This window comes from Neomonachus schauinslandi, chromosome 16 (assembly GCF_002201575.2).
Source record: "Neomonachus schauinslandi chromosome 16, ASM220157v2, whole genome shotgun sequence".
Lineage (NCBI taxonomy): Eukaryota > Metazoa > Chordata > Mammalia > Carnivora > Phocidae > Neomonachus > Neomonachus schauinslandi.
In genome coordinates, this window is record NC_058418.1 from 11779495 (window position 1) to 11795106 (window position 15612).

The window sequence follows — 15612 nt, forward strand, 5'->3', positions numbered from 1 at the left end:
CCCCGGGCCCGAGCGGCGACGGCCGAGGAGCCGGCGGCGGGCGGAGTGGCGGCGGCCGCTGAGGAGGCGCGAGCCCCGGCCGGGCCCCCCCGCGCCGGACCATGTACTCAGCCCACAGGCCCCTGGTGCCCGCGTCCGGCGCGGCCTCCCGTGGCCTCGGCATGTTCGGTCAGTAGTGCCTGGGCCCTGGGACTGCAGGGGTCAAGGTGTCGGGGTGCTAAGTGCGGCGTAATGGTGTTAGGGGTATAGTATGAGAGTGATAGAGGCGGAGTACAGAGGTGACGGGAAAGTTACAGAGCTCAGCTGGGCCAAGCGGTTAGTGACGGCAGGTGGGAGTGTAGCGGGAGTGATGGGAGAGAGGCGAGGGGAGTAGCTAGGGACAGCTGTGGTGTTTGGGTGATGGGGTGGCACGGTCCGTTGTCATTGGCGGTGAGGGGTGCAGAGTAACTGGCTTGGGAGCATGGATTAGGATAGGGGCAGCATGAGACCTGCTGGCCTTAGGTGTGGAAGAGAGGGGGAAGGGAGCGTGATTGAAGAGTGGGGTTAAGAACAGGGCTTGAGAAGTGAGCGAGGCGCTGCTTAGAACAGAGTGATGGGCTGGAGTGTATGTGGTGTGCTAGGCAGAGACGGAGGGACCCAAGAACCTGGACGGGAGTGCACTGAGGAGGACCTGAGGAGGGGTAGGACCAAAGGACTCTTTCCCCATTGTCTGCTGGTCCCCCTTCTTCCCCACCCAGCAGATGAGAGGCCCGGTGGGAAAGATCTTGGTGAAGAGAGGGACAGGTCTAGATCCTTGGGGTTGGAGGGCCGAGCAGGCTTTTGCGGTCCCCAGTGTCCCAGGGGTCAGGGACAGGGTCCTCAGAGCGTCTTGAGACCCCCTCCGGTGCTGGCTTCCTTATCCGTCTTCTGTTGACTTGATGTCTACTTTTTCTTTTGTCAGCCCCTTGCAGAATCAGGTCTCGAGGCCAATGTCTCCTATAGAGCTGCCTTAGTCCAGGCTTTTGAGGGCATAGAGGGGTCACCCCAGGTCAGATTGATCTGGCTCAGGGGGAGGCTTGGAATGATGGAGACCAAGGCTAGGGCGTTTCCCTTCTCTCTTCATCGTCTTCCCTCGCAGGGGCCTCCTCAGCTGGTTCCACTTCCCCCAGGGAGCCAGCAGTGAGAGGGCAGCCCACTCCTAGGCTAGGCCTGCCCCAGGAGTCCTGCCAGGGATGGGTCCCAGCCCAGGGCTTATCCTGCTACCCCCCAGCTCCTGGGGCAGAAGGTTGGACCCCTGGGACTGGCCCCCTGGGAGGGAAGTGCCTTCCTGTGCATATTCTCAAGAAAACACCTGGCACTTTTGTCTTTCTTGGGCATAGACTTGTAATAGTTCTCTTGTCTGTCCCATTGTCTGTGCCTTTTCTTCCAAGGAGTTTACCACACCCTCCCCTTTTGGGGCAAGGGGCCTGGATACTGCACCCAGGATAAGTTCAGAGGTTGAGAGGGAGCGGGGCTGGGAGACCACTTCGTGGGTAGTAGATTCTCTTAGGGGGCCGGGGGAGACGCTGGAGCCACCTGTGCCCAGCCCAGGAAAGGCGGGTCTGGCTTCTTGGGGTTTGTGGTACAGGGAGGGAGGCAAGGAGAAAGACTTAAGACCCCACGCCCTGTGGGTAATGGAGAGGGAAGAGAAGGGGAAACCAAGCCATGATCTCCTCAAGAGAGAGAAAGGGAGTGCGAGGTGAAGATGAGGGGCCATGTCAGATAGCAACCTGGGTGCTGGAAATGTGGCATGACTGGGGAGGGTTCCTAGCCCTGCTGAGGTCTTGGGGCCTTGGGAGTATGAGATGGCAGTCGAACATGGCCTGGTTTGTGACAGGAGCCAGTCATTCCTCTGGCCTGGTCCCTGGTGGCAGGGCTGGTAGCAGTGGGGGAGGGAATGGGGCGTGAGGCCTATTTCCCTTCCTAGCTTCTGTTTTCTTTTGTATAAACCTCGAAATCTTTCAGGGAGGAGTTTTTCCCGAGTGATGTTGTACGCACAAGCCCACGAGGCTCTGGGATAGTGGAAGGGGGTGTGAAGGAGGCGTGGAGCCACCTCATCCAGGGTGGAAAAGAGCTTGAGTTGGGGGTCAAGGCCAGGGTCTCCTGCTGCACAGCTTAGCTGGCTTCTTCCCACAGTGTGGACGAATGTGGAACCTCGCTCTGTTGCCGTGTTCCCCTGGCACTCCTTAGTCCCCTTTCTGGCCCCCAGCCAGCCCGACCCCTCTGTGCAGCCAAGTGAGGCCCAGCAACCTGCCAGCCACCCAGTGGCCTCCACCCAGAGCAAAGGTGAGGAGTGGGGGGCCACGGAAGGCATGGGGATAGGGTCCAAGCAGCCCAAGAGCCCTCTGACCTGCCTCTCTGCCCCCAGAACCTGCTGAGTCCGCGGCTGTCGCTCATGAGCAGCCACCAGGTGGGACAGGGAATGCTGATCCTGGGCGGCCCCCTGGAGCCACCTGCCCTGAGAGCCCAGGGCCTGGACCCCCCCACACTTTGGGGGTGGTGGAACCTGGAAAGGGTCCCCCTCCCACCACTGAGGAGGAGGCCCCTGGCCCTCCAGGAGAGCCCCGGCTGGACAGCGAGACGGAGAGTGACCATGATGATGCGTGAGTGCCATGAGGTTTGGGACTGGGCGGGCGGGGGGGGGGGGGGGCAGAGATGTGGCCCTCACTGTCCCTGCCACTCCCACCACAGATTCCTCTCCATCATGTCTCCTGAGATCCAGTTGCCCCTGCCACCCGGGAAACGCCGGACCCAGTCCCTCAGTGCCCTGCCAAAGGAACGAGACTCCTCGTCGGAGAAGGATGGACGCAGCCCCAACAAGGTGCCTCATCTCTACCTGTCCCCAGCTCACCCTCTGGCTGCCCAAGCCTGTCTCCTGGTTTTAACCGTCCCACTCTGCTGTAGCGGGAGAAGGACCATATCCGGCGGCCCATGAACGCCTTCATGATCTTCAGCAAGCGGCACCGGGCCCTGGTCCACCAGCGTCACCCCAACCAGGACAACCGGACCGTCAGCAAGATTCTGGGCGAGTGGTGGTACGCCCTGGGGCCCAAGGAGAAGCAGAAGTACCATGACCTGGCTTTCCAGGTAATGCCTCTTCCTCTTGGTTCCTCCCCAGCTTCCTCTGGTGGGGTGGGTGAGTGAAGGGTCCCTCCTCTCTCTCCTGCCAGGTGAAAGAGGCCCACTTTAAGGCCCACCCAGACTGGAAGTGGTGCAACAAGGACCGGAAGAAGTCCAGCTCAGAGGCCAAGCCCACGAGCCTGGGGCTGGCAGGCGGGCACAAGGAGACTCGGGAGCGGAGCATGTCAGAGACAGGGACTGCCGCTGCCCCTGGAGGTTGGTCGGCTCCTTGGTTGACTCGTCCTGCCCCCACCCTCCCTGAGAGGTGCCAGCTACCCCCTTGTTTGCTCAGCCCCTGCCCCAGAAGCCTTTGTTTGTCCTCTCATTTCATTTGAGGACCCTTAGCCATAAAGGAGCTGGTAGTTGTCTTGTATGAAGGAGCCAGGGAGGTCTAGACAGACAGAGTTTCTAGGCAGTCATCTTGTTACCGGTTGTCATTTGCTGAGCATTTACTACATGGTGGGTACGAAGAGGAGCATAGCCTCTACTTTTGAAAGCTGTACCCCCATCTTTCAAATGAGACTGAGACTCAGGCAAAATCGCTTGTCGGAAGTTATAGAAGACTAGTAAATGGTAGAGCCAGAGCTTAAAACCCAGCTTGGGTGGTTTCCAGAATCATAGTTGGAAGCCCCTCAGTGGCTGCTTCTACTGACAGTGTCTCGCGTGCATAGTGCTTTTCTGAGGCACTTTTTTGGAGTGATCTGTGGGTACGGGCCTGCAATTCTCTGAAGGTGGGGTTGCTTCCTCTCTGAGATAGGGGGATGGAGACTCAGGCCCATGGTTATTAGCTAGCAAGCACCACACTACCTGTTTTCAGCTTTTCATACTCAAGAAGGCCTGCCTCCCGGGGAGCAATCCATTAGGAAATGCTGGGCTGGTGGCTGGTATCTCTTCTGCCAGGTAGCCCGTGAGTTTCAAACTTCCTTTTGCTTCTCCAGTATGTAGACATATCTGTAGATGTTTTGGCCGATCTAGGTGCTGTTAAGGGGCTTCTTGACTCTGTGACACCTCTCTCCTTACATTCTGCAGTGTCCTCGGAGCTCCTGTCCGTCGCAGCCCAGACCCTCTTGAGCTCGGATACCAAGGCTCCGGGGAGCAGCTCCTGTGGGACAGAGCGTCTGCATGCAGTGGGGGGACCTGGCTCGGCCCGGCCCCGAGCCTTCTCCCACAGTGGGGTCCACAGCCTGGATGGTGGGGAAGTAGATAGCCAGGCACTACAGGAACTGACTCAGGTCCGGGGGCAGGGGAGATGGGCAGGGAGGGCTGCCCCAAGGTGATGGCCCCAGCTGAACTCTCCCGGTACCTGCCCTGCAGATGGTGTCTGGCCCTGCATCCTATTCTGGTCCAAAGCCTTCCACCCAATATGGGGCTCCAGGCCCCTTCTCAGCCTCCAGTGAGGGAGGTGCCCTGGCGGCTAGTGGGCGACCCCCGCTGCTGCCCACCCGGGCCTCCCGTTCCCAGCGTGCAGCCAGTGAGGACATGACCAGTGACGAGGAACGCATGGTCATCTGCGAGGAGGAGGGAGACGATGATGTCATTGGTGAGCAGTTGCAGGGCCCAGAATCCTGCCTGGAGAGCAGTAGGCTAAGGTTTGGGGGGGTGGGCAAAGATTTGATCTAGGTCTCAGGCTCTTCTTGTTTTGCATGTTTGTTTAGGATTGCAAGCATGTTCAGCTCAGGCCCTACTGAGTAAACCCAGCCCTGCCTTTGGGAAGCTTCTGGCCAGGCAGGAAACCAGGAGCACAGGGCCACGGATGGCCAGGCCATGGGGCACAGTGTTAGGTGGTAGTACCTGCATGCTCTTAGGTTCCCCTGGGCAGGTGGGCGCACCCTAGGCTGCGTTCTTGGATAACAGTTACTGCTGGCTTAGGGGGCTGAGGCCAGAGCTTGGGCTCCGTGCTGTCCCTCCCGGGCACTCCTGCACCCAGCCCTTTTGCCAATACCATTCGCTCCCTCAGCTGACGACGGCTTCAGCGCCGCTGACATTGACCTCAAGTGCAAGGAGCGGGTGACTGACAGCGAGAGCGGAGATAGCTCTGGGGAGGACCCAGAGGGCAGCAAGGTGAGACCTGGGGAATTGGCGCTGTCTGGTAATGTTCCTAGGAAGGGGAGATACCTGTTCTTGTGCGTATTGCCACAGAGGAAGATGAAGGTCCAAAAAGGGCAAGCTACTCGCCCCATGGCGAATTGGGTCACAGCCTGGATGAATTGAGGCCTTTAGCTGGCCTCACTGCCAGGCAGGACAGGGATGGGCAGGATGTGTGTATCCAGGCTCCCTTGATGTGGTTGCGTCTCCTCCTTCCACCTAGGGCTTTGGCCGGAAGGTGTTCTCGCCTGTGATTCGTTCCTCTTTTACCCACTGCCGCCCACCGCTGGACCCTGAGCCCCCAGGGCCCCCGGATCCACCACCTCCAGCCTTTGGCAAAGGCTACGGGCCCACCCCATCCTCCTCCTCCTCCTCCTCGTCCTCACCTGCCTCCTCCTCAGCCTCTGCCGCCACCTCCTTCCCCCTGGGCTCAGGGACCTTCAAGGCCCAGGAGTCAGGTCAGGGCAGCACGGCAGGCCCACTACGGCCCCCACCTCCTGGGCCTGGGGGTCCAGTGACACCTTCCAAGGCCACCCGGTTCCTCCCAACGGATCCTGCCGCCTTCCGGCGCAAGAGACCTGAAAGTGTGGGAGGCCTGGAGCCACCGGGCCCCTCTGTCATTGCGGCACCTCCTGGCGGGGGAGGAAGTGTCTTGCAGACGCTGGTCCTGCCCCCAAATAAGGAGGAACGGGAAGGTGGCGGAACCCGCATGCCCTCGGCCCCAGCCCCATCACTGGCCTATGGGGCCCCAGCGGCCCCCCTGTCCCGCCCAGCTGCTACCATGGTCACCAATGTGGTGCGGCCTGTCAGTAGCACTCCTGTGCCCATCGCCTCTAAGCCCTTCCCCACCGCTGGCCGGGCTGAGGCATCTCCAAATGACACAGCAGGTGCCAGGACTGAGCCTGTCACAGGGTCCCGGGCGCCTGGGAGCTCCCCGCTGGGCGTAAGCTTAGTGTATTCGGACAAGAAGTCGGCAGCAGCCACCTCGCCGGCCCCACATCTGGTGGCTGGGCCCCTCCTGGGCACTGTGGGGAAGGCCCCTGCCACAGTCACCAACCTGCTGGTGGGCACACCTGGTTATGGGGCCCCGGCGCCCCCTGCTGTTCAGTTCATAGCCCAGGGGGCCCCTGGCAGTGGGGCCACTACAGGCTCAGGAGCAGGTGCTGGGAGTGGCCCCAATGGGCCAGTGCCCCTGGGCATCCTGCAGCCGGGTGCCTTGGGCAAGGCTGGGGGAATCACCCAGGTGCAGTACATCCTGCCCACGCTGCCCCAGCAGCTTCAGGTGGCACCTGCCCCAGCACCAGCCCCTGGGACCAAGGCAGCAGCTCCTGGTGGCCCCGCACCCACCACCAGCATCCGTTTCACCCTCCCACCGGGCACCTCCACCAATGGCAAAGTTCTGGCGGCCACCGCACCCACTCCTGGCATCCCCATCCTGCAATCCGTACCCTCCGCCCCGCCCCCCAAAGGTGAGGTCTGGGCTCAGCGGTGAGGGAGGGGGGCCCCAGGCCCCTTGTGGCTCTCTGACAACTTCTCCTCTTTCCACTTGCAGCCCAATCGGTTTCTCCTGTGCAGGCCCCACCCCCGGGCGGCTCAGCCCAGCTGCTACCTGGGAAGGTCCTGGTGCCCCTGGCAGCCCCTAGCATGTCGGTGCGGGGCGGAGGGGCTGGCCAGCCACTGCCCCTGGTGAGCCCGCCGTTCTCGGTACCTGTGCAGAATGGGGCCCAGCCACCCAGCAAGGTAAGGGCATCCTGGTTCCACCTGTTCCCCGTGCCCTCCCGTCCTGGGTGTTGGTTTCTGTGCCACGGTTTCTGCCTGCTTTTCCTTTGGTCTCTCGTGCTTTTTTTCCTTTTTATCTTTCTGGAACCCTGTCTCTAGGACTGTGTCTTTCCGTGTACTTCGATGTCTGCATGTGTCTCGATTCTTCTCTCAGCGTCTGCACCTTGCTCCTTTGTGTGAAACACGCCTTGCTGTTTTCTTTGTTTTGTTCTGTCTTGATTCCAAATTTTGTGTTCCCTGTCTTCGCTGAGACCCACCTTCCTAGGTCTGGGTCTGCCCCTGCTCCAGCCGGAGTCCCTAGCTCACCCCAGCCTGTGGGTGCCCTTGCCCACAGATCATCCAGCTGACTCCGGTGCCCGTGAGCACACCCAGCGGCCTGGTGCCGCCCCTCAGCCCAGCCACGCTCTCCGGACCCACCTCGCAGCCTCAGAAGGTCCTGCTACCCTCCTCCACCAGGTAATGGTAGCTGAGCCCACACCTGGAGGCCAGCCCAGAGAAGGGCCTGGGGGTGGGGCGGTGGGCAGCTCACCTCACTCCTCCCCCCTTCCTCTCCCTGCGGCAGAATCACCTACGTGCAGTCGGCGGGTGGGCACGCGTTGCCCCTGGGCACCAGCCCTACGTCCAGCCAGGCTGGAACAGTCACCTCGTATGGGCCCACGAGCTCGGTAGCCCTAGGCTTCACCTCACTGGGGCCCAGCGGACCCGCCTTTGTGCAGCCCCTGCTTTCAGGTGAGGGGCAGTGTGGCAGGCAGAGCTGGGGACCCAGGGTGGTGCAGAGGTGGCCCAGGCCCTAATTGGGGCTCCTGCCTCTCTTCCTCTGTCTCCATCCCTGCAGGCCAAGCCCCGCTGCTGGCTCCTGGCCAGGTGGGCGTGTCACCCGTGCCCAGTCCCCAGCTGCCGCCCACCTGCACGGCCCCCGGAGGTCCCGTCATCACGGCGTTTTACCCTGGCAGCCCTGCACCCACTTCCTCAGCACCCCTGGCCCAGCCATCCCAGGCGCCCCCAGGCCTGGTCTACACCGTGGCCACTAGCACCACCCCACCTGCTGCCACCATCCTGCCCAAGGGCCCACCAGCTCCTGCCACTGCCACTCCGGCCCCCACCAGCCCTTTCCCTAATGCCACAGGTGGGTGTTGGGCCATCCCAGGGTGGGGTGAGTTGGGAGACCCAGGAGAAGGGCTCCAGACAGGCCTGGCTCAGCAAATGCTCTTCTCTCCACCAACAGGCTCCATGACCTACAGCTTAGTGGCCCCCAAGGCCCAGCGGCCCACCCCCAAGGCCCCCCAGAAAGTGAAGGCGGCCATCGCCAGCATTCCCGTGGGTTCGTTTGAGGCAGGTGCCCCTGGGCGGTCAGGCCCTGCAGCCCGGCAGCCCTTGGAGCCTGGCCCAGCCCGGGAGCCCCCTACCCCCGAGTCTGAGCTTGAGGGGCAGCCTACGACACCGGCCCCTCCACCGCCCCCAGAGACCTGGGCTCCCACAGCCCGGAGCAGCCCCCCGCAGCCCCCACCTGCTGAGGAGCGAACAAGCACCAAGGGCCCTGAGGCCATGGTGAGTGCACAGCAGGCCCGGCGGTCCCGTTGCTGCCTGGCTCTATGTGTCAGTCCACCGTCTGCTTTTCTGCTCCATCCCTTTTCCCTGCACACCTGTCTGACCTGTTCCTTGTTTGTGGGGGTGGGGGGGAGGTTCTTCTGTCCCTTTTGCTTGTCTGTATGACCGGGTCTTCTCCAAGACTCTACATCTGGGGCAGTCAGCATCCATCTCTTTGTTGTTCTGGGTTTTGCACCAGTGAGTCTGAACCCAGTGTCCTCCGTCTCCCTGCCATCCCTACCCCAGGCCAGCAAATTCCCCAGCTCGTCTTCAGACTGGCGAGTCCCTGGGCTGGGTCTGGAGAGCCGGGGGGAGCCTCCCACCCCTCCCAGCCCAGCACCAGCTCCAGCCCCGGCCCCGGGCGGCGGCGGCGGCAGCGAGGGCAGCAGCGGGAGGGCAGCTGGGGACACCCCTGAGCGCAAGGAGGCTGCTGGTACCGGCAAGAAGGTGAAGGTGCGGCCCCCGCCCCTGAAGAAGACCTTTGACTCTGTGGACAAGTGAGCATGGGCTGGGGTCCGCGGCAGCGTGTGTGGGGCTGGCAGGAGAGGGGGGCAGCTGCAGTCCGGGACGGGGGAGGTGACCCTGCCGGCTCTCCAGCAGGGTCCTGTCGGAGGTGGACTTCGAAGAGCGCTTTGCCGAGCTGCCCGAGTTCCGGCCTGAGGAGGTGCTGCCCTCACCGACCCTGCAGTCTCTGGCCACCTCACCCCGGGCCATCCTGGGCTCCTACCGCAAGAAGAGGAAGAACTCCACCGGTAGGGAAGTGTGGGGCACCCGGGGAAGGCAGGGGACAGACTGGGGCCGCCTCCGCTGAGCCTGCTTGCTTTTGTTGGACCAGACCTGGACTCAGCCCCCGAGGACCCCACCTCGCCCAAGCGCAAGATGAGGAGACGCTCCAGTTGCAGCTCCGAGCCCAACACCCCTAAGAGTGCCAAGTGCGAGGGGGATATCTTCACCTTTGACCGCACAGGTGCCAGCGCCGAGGCAGGCGGAGCTGTGGGGACCCGGGACCTGCAAGAAGGGTGGGGTCTCGGGAGCAGGGTTACAGATGAGAGGTGGGATGGCAGGTCAGGGATGGGAGGGTGGGGTCTGGAGCCCGACAGGGTCCGGAGACGGGTGCCCTCTCGGAACTCTGCTGTGGAATAGAATTCGGCGAGGGCTGGGTGGACGCTTCAGGCGGGGGTTGGGGGCGGGGGTGGGAGCAGGCTGCAGGCCCCTTGACCGTGGCGCCTGCGCTGCTCCCAGGTACGGAAGCCGAGGACGTGCTTGGGGAGCTGGAGTACGAGAAGGTGCCATACTCCTCACTGCGGCGCACCCTGGACCAGCGCCGGGCCCTGGTCATGCAGCTCTTCCAGGACCATGGCTTTTTCCCATCAGGTGAACCTAGCTCAGCGTCTTCGGGGGGGCACTTGGAGAGGACCTGCCTGCTCCTCTCACCCTCCTCTCATCCTTCTGTCCCCAGCCCAGGCCACGGCAGCCTTCCAGGCCCGCTACGCAGACATCTTCCCCTCCAAGGTCTGTCTGCAGTTGAAGATCCGCGAGGTGCGCCAGAAGATCATGCAGGCGGCCACTCCCACGGAGCAGCCCCCTGGAGCAGAGGCCCCCCTCCCCGGACCGCCCCCCACTGGCACTGCTGCTGCCCCTGTCCCCACTCCCAGCCCTGCTGGGGGCCCTGACCCCACCTCACCTGGCTCGGACTCTGGCACAGCTCCGGCTGCCCCGCCACTGCCCCCACCTCCAGAGCCGGGTCCCGGACAGCCTGGCTGGGAGGGCCCCCCCCAGCCCTCCCCCCCACCCCCCGGCCCCTCCCCAGCTGCCACAGGCAGGTGAGGGGTCCGAGAAGATCCCAGGACCCACAGTACCCCCCTCAGGACATGGACAGTATGTAGGTGGCAGGAATGGGGGGGCAGGATGGTTACGTCCTCCCCACTAAAAGCCATTTCGTCCTTTCTAGTTTGGGGCGGAATGAGGCCTGCTCCTCTTGTCTATCTCCCCTCCCCCCACAGCTTTCTCCCTGTGATGGGGGGCAGCTGAGGGGAAGCAGGGGCACAGTCTCCCTCCACCGAGCCCCTGTATATAACCTGGAGTGTGTTACCTTCAGACCTTTTCACTTGTACTTTATGCAAAATGGCTCATGTGAGGGCTATAAGCTGGAGGGTAGTGCGGGCCTTGGGCCACAGGGAGGTGCCTGTGGAGTAGGGGGGAGTTCATGCACCCCTTTTTTCCCCAGAGGGGCTGGACTCAGGTTAGTTTGGGGTGGGGGCTCCTGCACTTTGCCACAGGCATGGGGAGGGTTCTCTCCCCACCCCCTCTGCCCTCCCAACTTGGGTTGTACTTTCTAAGAAGGTGATTCCCCCTACCCTTGTCCCCGTCCCCAGAACAAAACATGTTGATCATGTGCAATATTTCTTACTGTGCCGAGAAGCCGAAATGACCGAAATTAAAGCTGTTTAACACACCTGTGTGGCTGCCCACTCTAGAGGGAGAAGGGGTGTGGGTGTGCTGGTCCTGTCCCCAGATAGGCAAGGAGCTATACGCTAGCTATATGCTCCCCCCCCCCCACCTCACTGCGGGGAGCAATTCCAGGACCCACCCTCCCAACACTGCGGGCCGAGGACCCGGACTCACCGTGGACCGAGCAGCCTCTCTCCAGCCCTGGTGCTTGGGGCTCACTATGCCTACTCTCCTTCACAGCCATCCAACAGGAGGGCGTTTGGGGAAGGGGTCAGGTGAGGTGCTACAAGAAGGACAGTTCACCCTCGAAGTTCCAGCTGGACCTGAGAGGTCTGAGCCTCGGTGGTGCGAGGCAAGGGACAGTGCTGTTCTCAGTGATTCCTGCTGCCCCCACATGGCCTGAGCCAGCACTGCAGCCAGGCCCACTGGAGCTTCTCCAGGGTCACATCCCTCATGGCCAGCCTGAGGACCGTGGCCTGTGTGGAGGGAAGGCTGCTTGGGATGGGAGGGTCAGGAAGCTTCTGCAGGAAGTGGCATCTAAGCTAAGACCAGAGCACCAGAAGTTCCAGCCAGGGGAAGATCTGCAGCAAAATGGGGAGGGCAGCTTTGGACGGGCTTTGACTGCTGGGTCACTTATGTTCCCAGAATTCTTACTTAACCTCGACCGTCTAGGGTAGCGTTGGCAAACTGGTTTCGCCGAGTGTGTTACCGATGGGCAGTGCCTGCGTGCAGCGTTCCCGATGGTAGAAACCTGCCAGGTTGTGCAAGAACCAGAGTGCCTTGATGGATCGGCGGATGCCTGCTTCGGGCAGAAACAGGACACCCCCAGAGCGTCAGGGTCGCAGAGGTCAAAGTTGAGGTGGAGGGACCCAGAAGGGCTGGGCCATAAAGCAAAAAACGGGAGACTGAGGAACGAGAATTTAATGTCGGGGAAGGAGGATGCTTAGGGTGCAGCCTCTGGCAGGGGGACCCCCTGGCCCTGGTCTTGGGCCAGCAGACGCAGAAGCAGGGAGTGCAGGGCCCGACAGACAGGTGTGTAGCCCAGGCGGCTCAGATGCAGGTAATCGTACATGTCATGGTGACTTATGGTACCGTCTGAGTGCACAAAGCCGGGGTCAGCATCCAGGAAGTGGGCCCGTGGGTGGCCAGCCAGTGCTGCCCGGACCAGCTCGTTCACCCGTCGGTTTTTCTCACGAAGTGGGTTAGGGTGCTGGCCCCTCGGAAGCAGGCCCTGAGGAAGGGCACCAAGAGTTGTGAGGAGACATCCTACCCGCATCTGGGTATCCTGTGCTCTGGGCCAAACCGTTCACCCTCACCACGGAGTCCCCAGCTGTGGAATACACTAGGGATGGGAAAGCGGGGAGATTGGCAGGATGATTCCCGATACCGTGTCTGAGACCCCAGTTCAGCAAGAACCTTCTGGGTGCCAGCGCCTTGCCAAGTATCAATCCTAAAAACGTCAACAGCGTGACAAAGGGTCAATCCCTCTTTCTGAGGAGGAAAGGTTCTGGCCCGAAGTGATGGAGCCTGGATTCACCCTGGGAATGCCTGACGACTTCTGGCTAATTGTTTTGAGTTTTGCAACACCCCCAGAACCTTCAACAGTTTCTTGGGCAAAAGAGGCTAACTGGTCCCTGAACGTGACCTTAACTACAGCCGCTGGGTGTGTAGCAAGCCTCAATGTGAGCTTTTGCCTGAAAGCCACTTCTCTGCTGCCATGCTGCCCAGAACCAGCTGCAGCTGCACCTGAGGGGGTCCCGGACCACCGCCATTCTTTCCTCCCTGACCTCCCCACCATCTCACCAGCACCACGACCCGGGCCTGGGGCTGCCGTTGGTTCACCAGTTGCACAATGGCCTGGATGCCACCAGTCACTTGCTCCGCTGTGTGCCCGTGGTTGTTGGTACCCACCCAGACCACCACGATCTGTGGAAAGAGAGGCGGGAAGCAGTGGTAAAGGGGTAGGCCTAGGGTGCTTTCGCTGCCCACCCAAGCTCCGCTCACCTTGGGCCGGATGTGTTCCAGCTCTCCATTCTCCAGCCGCCAAAGCACATGTTGCGTGCTATCGTTGCCAATGCCAAAGTTAAGTGCGTGCAGAGGAGAGAAGAGCTCCCGCCAGATCTGTAGACGAGAAGTGGTGTGGGCACAGGGGCGTTGGCAGCAGGGACCATGGCCCTCTGTCCGAGCGTGCACCAAATGTCAGCACGGAAGAGCCCTGCCTCATGGAAGGAGTCTGGTCAAAACCTCACTTTATGCAAACCTAGTATAGTCTCCCTTTCCCGGAGCCCCACAGAAGCAAGACTCACTTTATGGAAACCCACTGGGCTTGAGTCACGCATTGAACCACTAGCCTTACAGCTGATGAAAGCCTCTATTTACGGTTTGACCTCACTCAGTGGAAAGATAACATAATTGCGCCCCCTTTGTGGAGAGCTATTACAGCTGACTTTCACTTCGTGCAAACACTGCAGCTTTGGCCATTCACTAGGGCTGTGCACTCCCTGAAGCAAACAATAGAGTCTCACCTCAGGCAATCTCGCAAGAAAGCCTCAATCTGACAAAGATTGGTCACACAGTTCCTTCTCAGTACAATGTTGCCCCTTACGTGGGGGTGCTGCCTGAGGCTACTTCGGGGAACCTCATACTCTGTCTGGGCTGGGGTCTGATCCAGGTGTGTCAGTGAGGGCAGAGGCCCGGGTGGGGCAGGGGGACGGGGACGGGCCTCACCTCGCACTGGTGCATTAGCTGGACCAAGGAGTCCCCGATGAAGACCACTTCGGGTTCCTTATCTTTGCTGTCGGCCACGAACCGATGGTGCTTTGGGGACGTACAAGGGGCAGTGAATGGCACGCGCGCTCCTGGGCCCGCCCCGCTCCGCTTCCTTAGGCAGCACCGCCCCGACTGCCCGGTTTCCTAATCGCGTACAGAGAGCGGCGCCACACAGCTGCTCTCCTGAGGCCCCTCCCGGACTCCCGAGTATCGCGGGCCGGGTCGCTCACCAGGGACATCCAGCGTCCGTCGCCCTGCACGTCCTGCACCGGCGTGGGCTTGCTGGCTGGGTTCTCCTCTCTGCTCATCTTGGCGCCGCAGCTCCTGCAGGATGGGCGAGCGAGGCCGACCCGGGAGAGTTGGCCAAGGAGGTGGCTCCGCCACGCCCACCCCTCCCTTCCCGGCAACAATGGACGGTCCCGACGCCCGCACTCCAGCGGGGAAGACGGCCGATCCCGGGCGCCGCCTCCTCTGCAGGAGCGGAAACCTTCACTTAGAAGGGGAGACGGAATCGGGAACACATGCTTCCCCCGCGGCGGCCGCGCAGTGGACTCGTCCAGCCGGGCTTCCCGCCCGGGCCTCTCTCTCTCTCTCTCTCTCTCTCTCTCTCTCTCTCTCTCTCTCGGGCGGCGGCCGCTAGCGCACTGGGGCACCTGGGGACGGGGAGGCGAGACCATCCAGCACCCGTGGGGGAGGGAGAAACGACCACATCGGTGTCAGGGGGAGGGGCGAACTACCTGAAAGGCAGAGAGTGGGGGAGGGGAATCTAGAGCCTTTTCTGGTAGGGGAGAAACCATTTGCGAGAAATGTGCGGACGGGATCACCAGGTTGTGTGTGTGTGTGTGTGTGTGTGATCACCAGCTGTGTGTGTGTCTCATTCACGTGGTGGGGGGAGAGGAGTGAGTGGAGGAACGGGTTCACCAGGTGTGTGTGTGTGTGTGTGTGTGTGTGTGTGTGTGATCGCCAGCTGTGTGTGTGTCTCATTCACGTGGTGGGGGGGGACGGGAGTGAGTGGAGGAGTCCATTCCTGGATCCCTTGAGGGGGTGGCTCGCACGCACCTGGCTAGGAGGGGACGCTCCCATTTTCTACTGACGTGGGGAGAAAAAAGGAAGATGGCAAAATGTGAAAAATAGAGCCTCAGTTGTAAGCCTCAGGCTAAGGCAGCACCAGGACTTCAGTGAGCTTACCTGCTCGTGCCCCCACCCCAGCCCCCCTCTCAAAAGCACCAGTGTTTGTGGCATAAGATCTAAACTACATAGCTTTGCATTACATACATCACAGGCAGCTGCAAAGAGGGCAGCAGAAGGTGCAGAAAGAGAAAGGAAACTCGAGATGCTTCAAGGCCTAGGTCCAGCCTGGCGCCCCTCCCGCCCAGCTCATCTTGCAGATCCGTGGCCTCCATTCCCCCGCCAAACCCACAGGTGTGTCTGGGCTCTGAAACCTACATCCATAGCCAAGGCCACCTAAGGTCGCCCCCCCCAACACCCCATATTAATCTGAAATCTCAAGTCTTCCCAGCTCTTCCTGTTCTCAGGGACTAGGTGGCGGCAGGGGCGGGGTCCTCTACCCCCTAAACTTCCTGGTTATATTCCTGAAGCTCTACTCCCAGATGACACCTGCCCGTCTATTCATTCTTTCTGGGTAGGTTGATACTGAGATAGTCTTATTTATCATGTTAATGTTTTGCCTCCATCCACTGGCCTGGAACAGGGCCTGACTCATAGTACCAAGTACCATCGCTGCTCACAAGAACTTGAATGAATATTAAATGTATGGGTCAGATCCTGGCCTTGTCCCAGCGT

The 15612-nt window shown here is 61.3% G+C and overlaps 2 protein-coding genes across 6 annotated transcripts in view; one reads left to right on the forward strand and one right to left on the reverse strand.

The window, feature by feature from the left end:
• The window catches only part of CIC (capicua transcriptional repressor), a 26560-nt gene extending 15520 nt beyond the window's left edge, over window positions 1-11040 (forward strand). For 2 of the 5 annotated variants that reach the window (XM_021696644.1, XM_021696643.1), the window contains exons 3-21: window positions 2155-2304; window positions 2387-2621; window positions 2710-2839; window positions 2923-3105; window positions 3189-3354; window positions 4168-4370; window positions 4453-4678; window positions 5096-5199; window positions 5447-6692; window positions 6776-6963; window positions 7337-7458; window positions 7565-7731; window positions 7838-8128; window positions 8228-8550; window positions 8836-9086; window positions 9187-9341; window positions 9425-9556; window positions 9832-9963; window positions 10049-11040. In XM_021696644.1, the coding sequence (XP_021552319.1) occupies window positions 2155-2304; window positions 2387-2621; window positions 2710-2839; window positions 2923-3105; window positions 3189-3354; window positions 4168-4370; window positions 4453-4678; window positions 5096-5199; window positions 5447-6692; window positions 6776-6963; window positions 7337-7458; window positions 7565-7731; window positions 7838-8128; window positions 8228-8550; window positions 8836-9086; window positions 9187-9341; window positions 9425-9556; window positions 9832-9963; window positions 10049-10416 (4772 nt within the window). In that variant the 3' untranslated portion in view covers window positions 10417-11040. Of the gene's footprint in view, window positions 1-101; window positions 169-2154; window positions 2305-2386; window positions 2622-2709; window positions 2840-2922; window positions 3106-3188; window positions 3355-4167; window positions 4371-4452; window positions 4679-5095; window positions 5200-5446; window positions 6693-6775; window positions 6964-7336; window positions 7459-7564; window positions 7732-7837; window positions 8135-8227; window positions 8551-8835; window positions 9087-9186; window positions 9342-9424; window positions 9557-9831; window positions 9964-10048 lie in introns of those variants that run through there. The other 3 variants (XM_044922120.1, XM_044922121.1, XM_044922122.1) reach the window with 3 other exon arrangements.
• Window positions 11041-11944: 904 nt separating this feature from the next.
• PAFAH1B3 (platelet activating factor acetylhydrolase 1b catalytic subunit 3) lies at window positions 11945-14268 on the reverse strand. The gene is made up of 5 exons (XM_021696652.1): window positions 14040-14268; window positions 13768-13857; window positions 13045-13161; window positions 12844-12966; window positions 11945-12271 (listed from the first exon to the last, which is right to left on the reverse strand). Exons 1-5 carry the CDS (start codon window positions 14115-14117, stop codon window positions 11984-11986), a joined length of 696 nt encoding a protein of 231 aa, XP_021552327.1. The 5' UTR covers window positions 14118-14268; the 3' UTR covers window positions 11945-11983.
• Between the last annotated feature and the right edge of the window lie 1344 nt (window positions 14269-15612).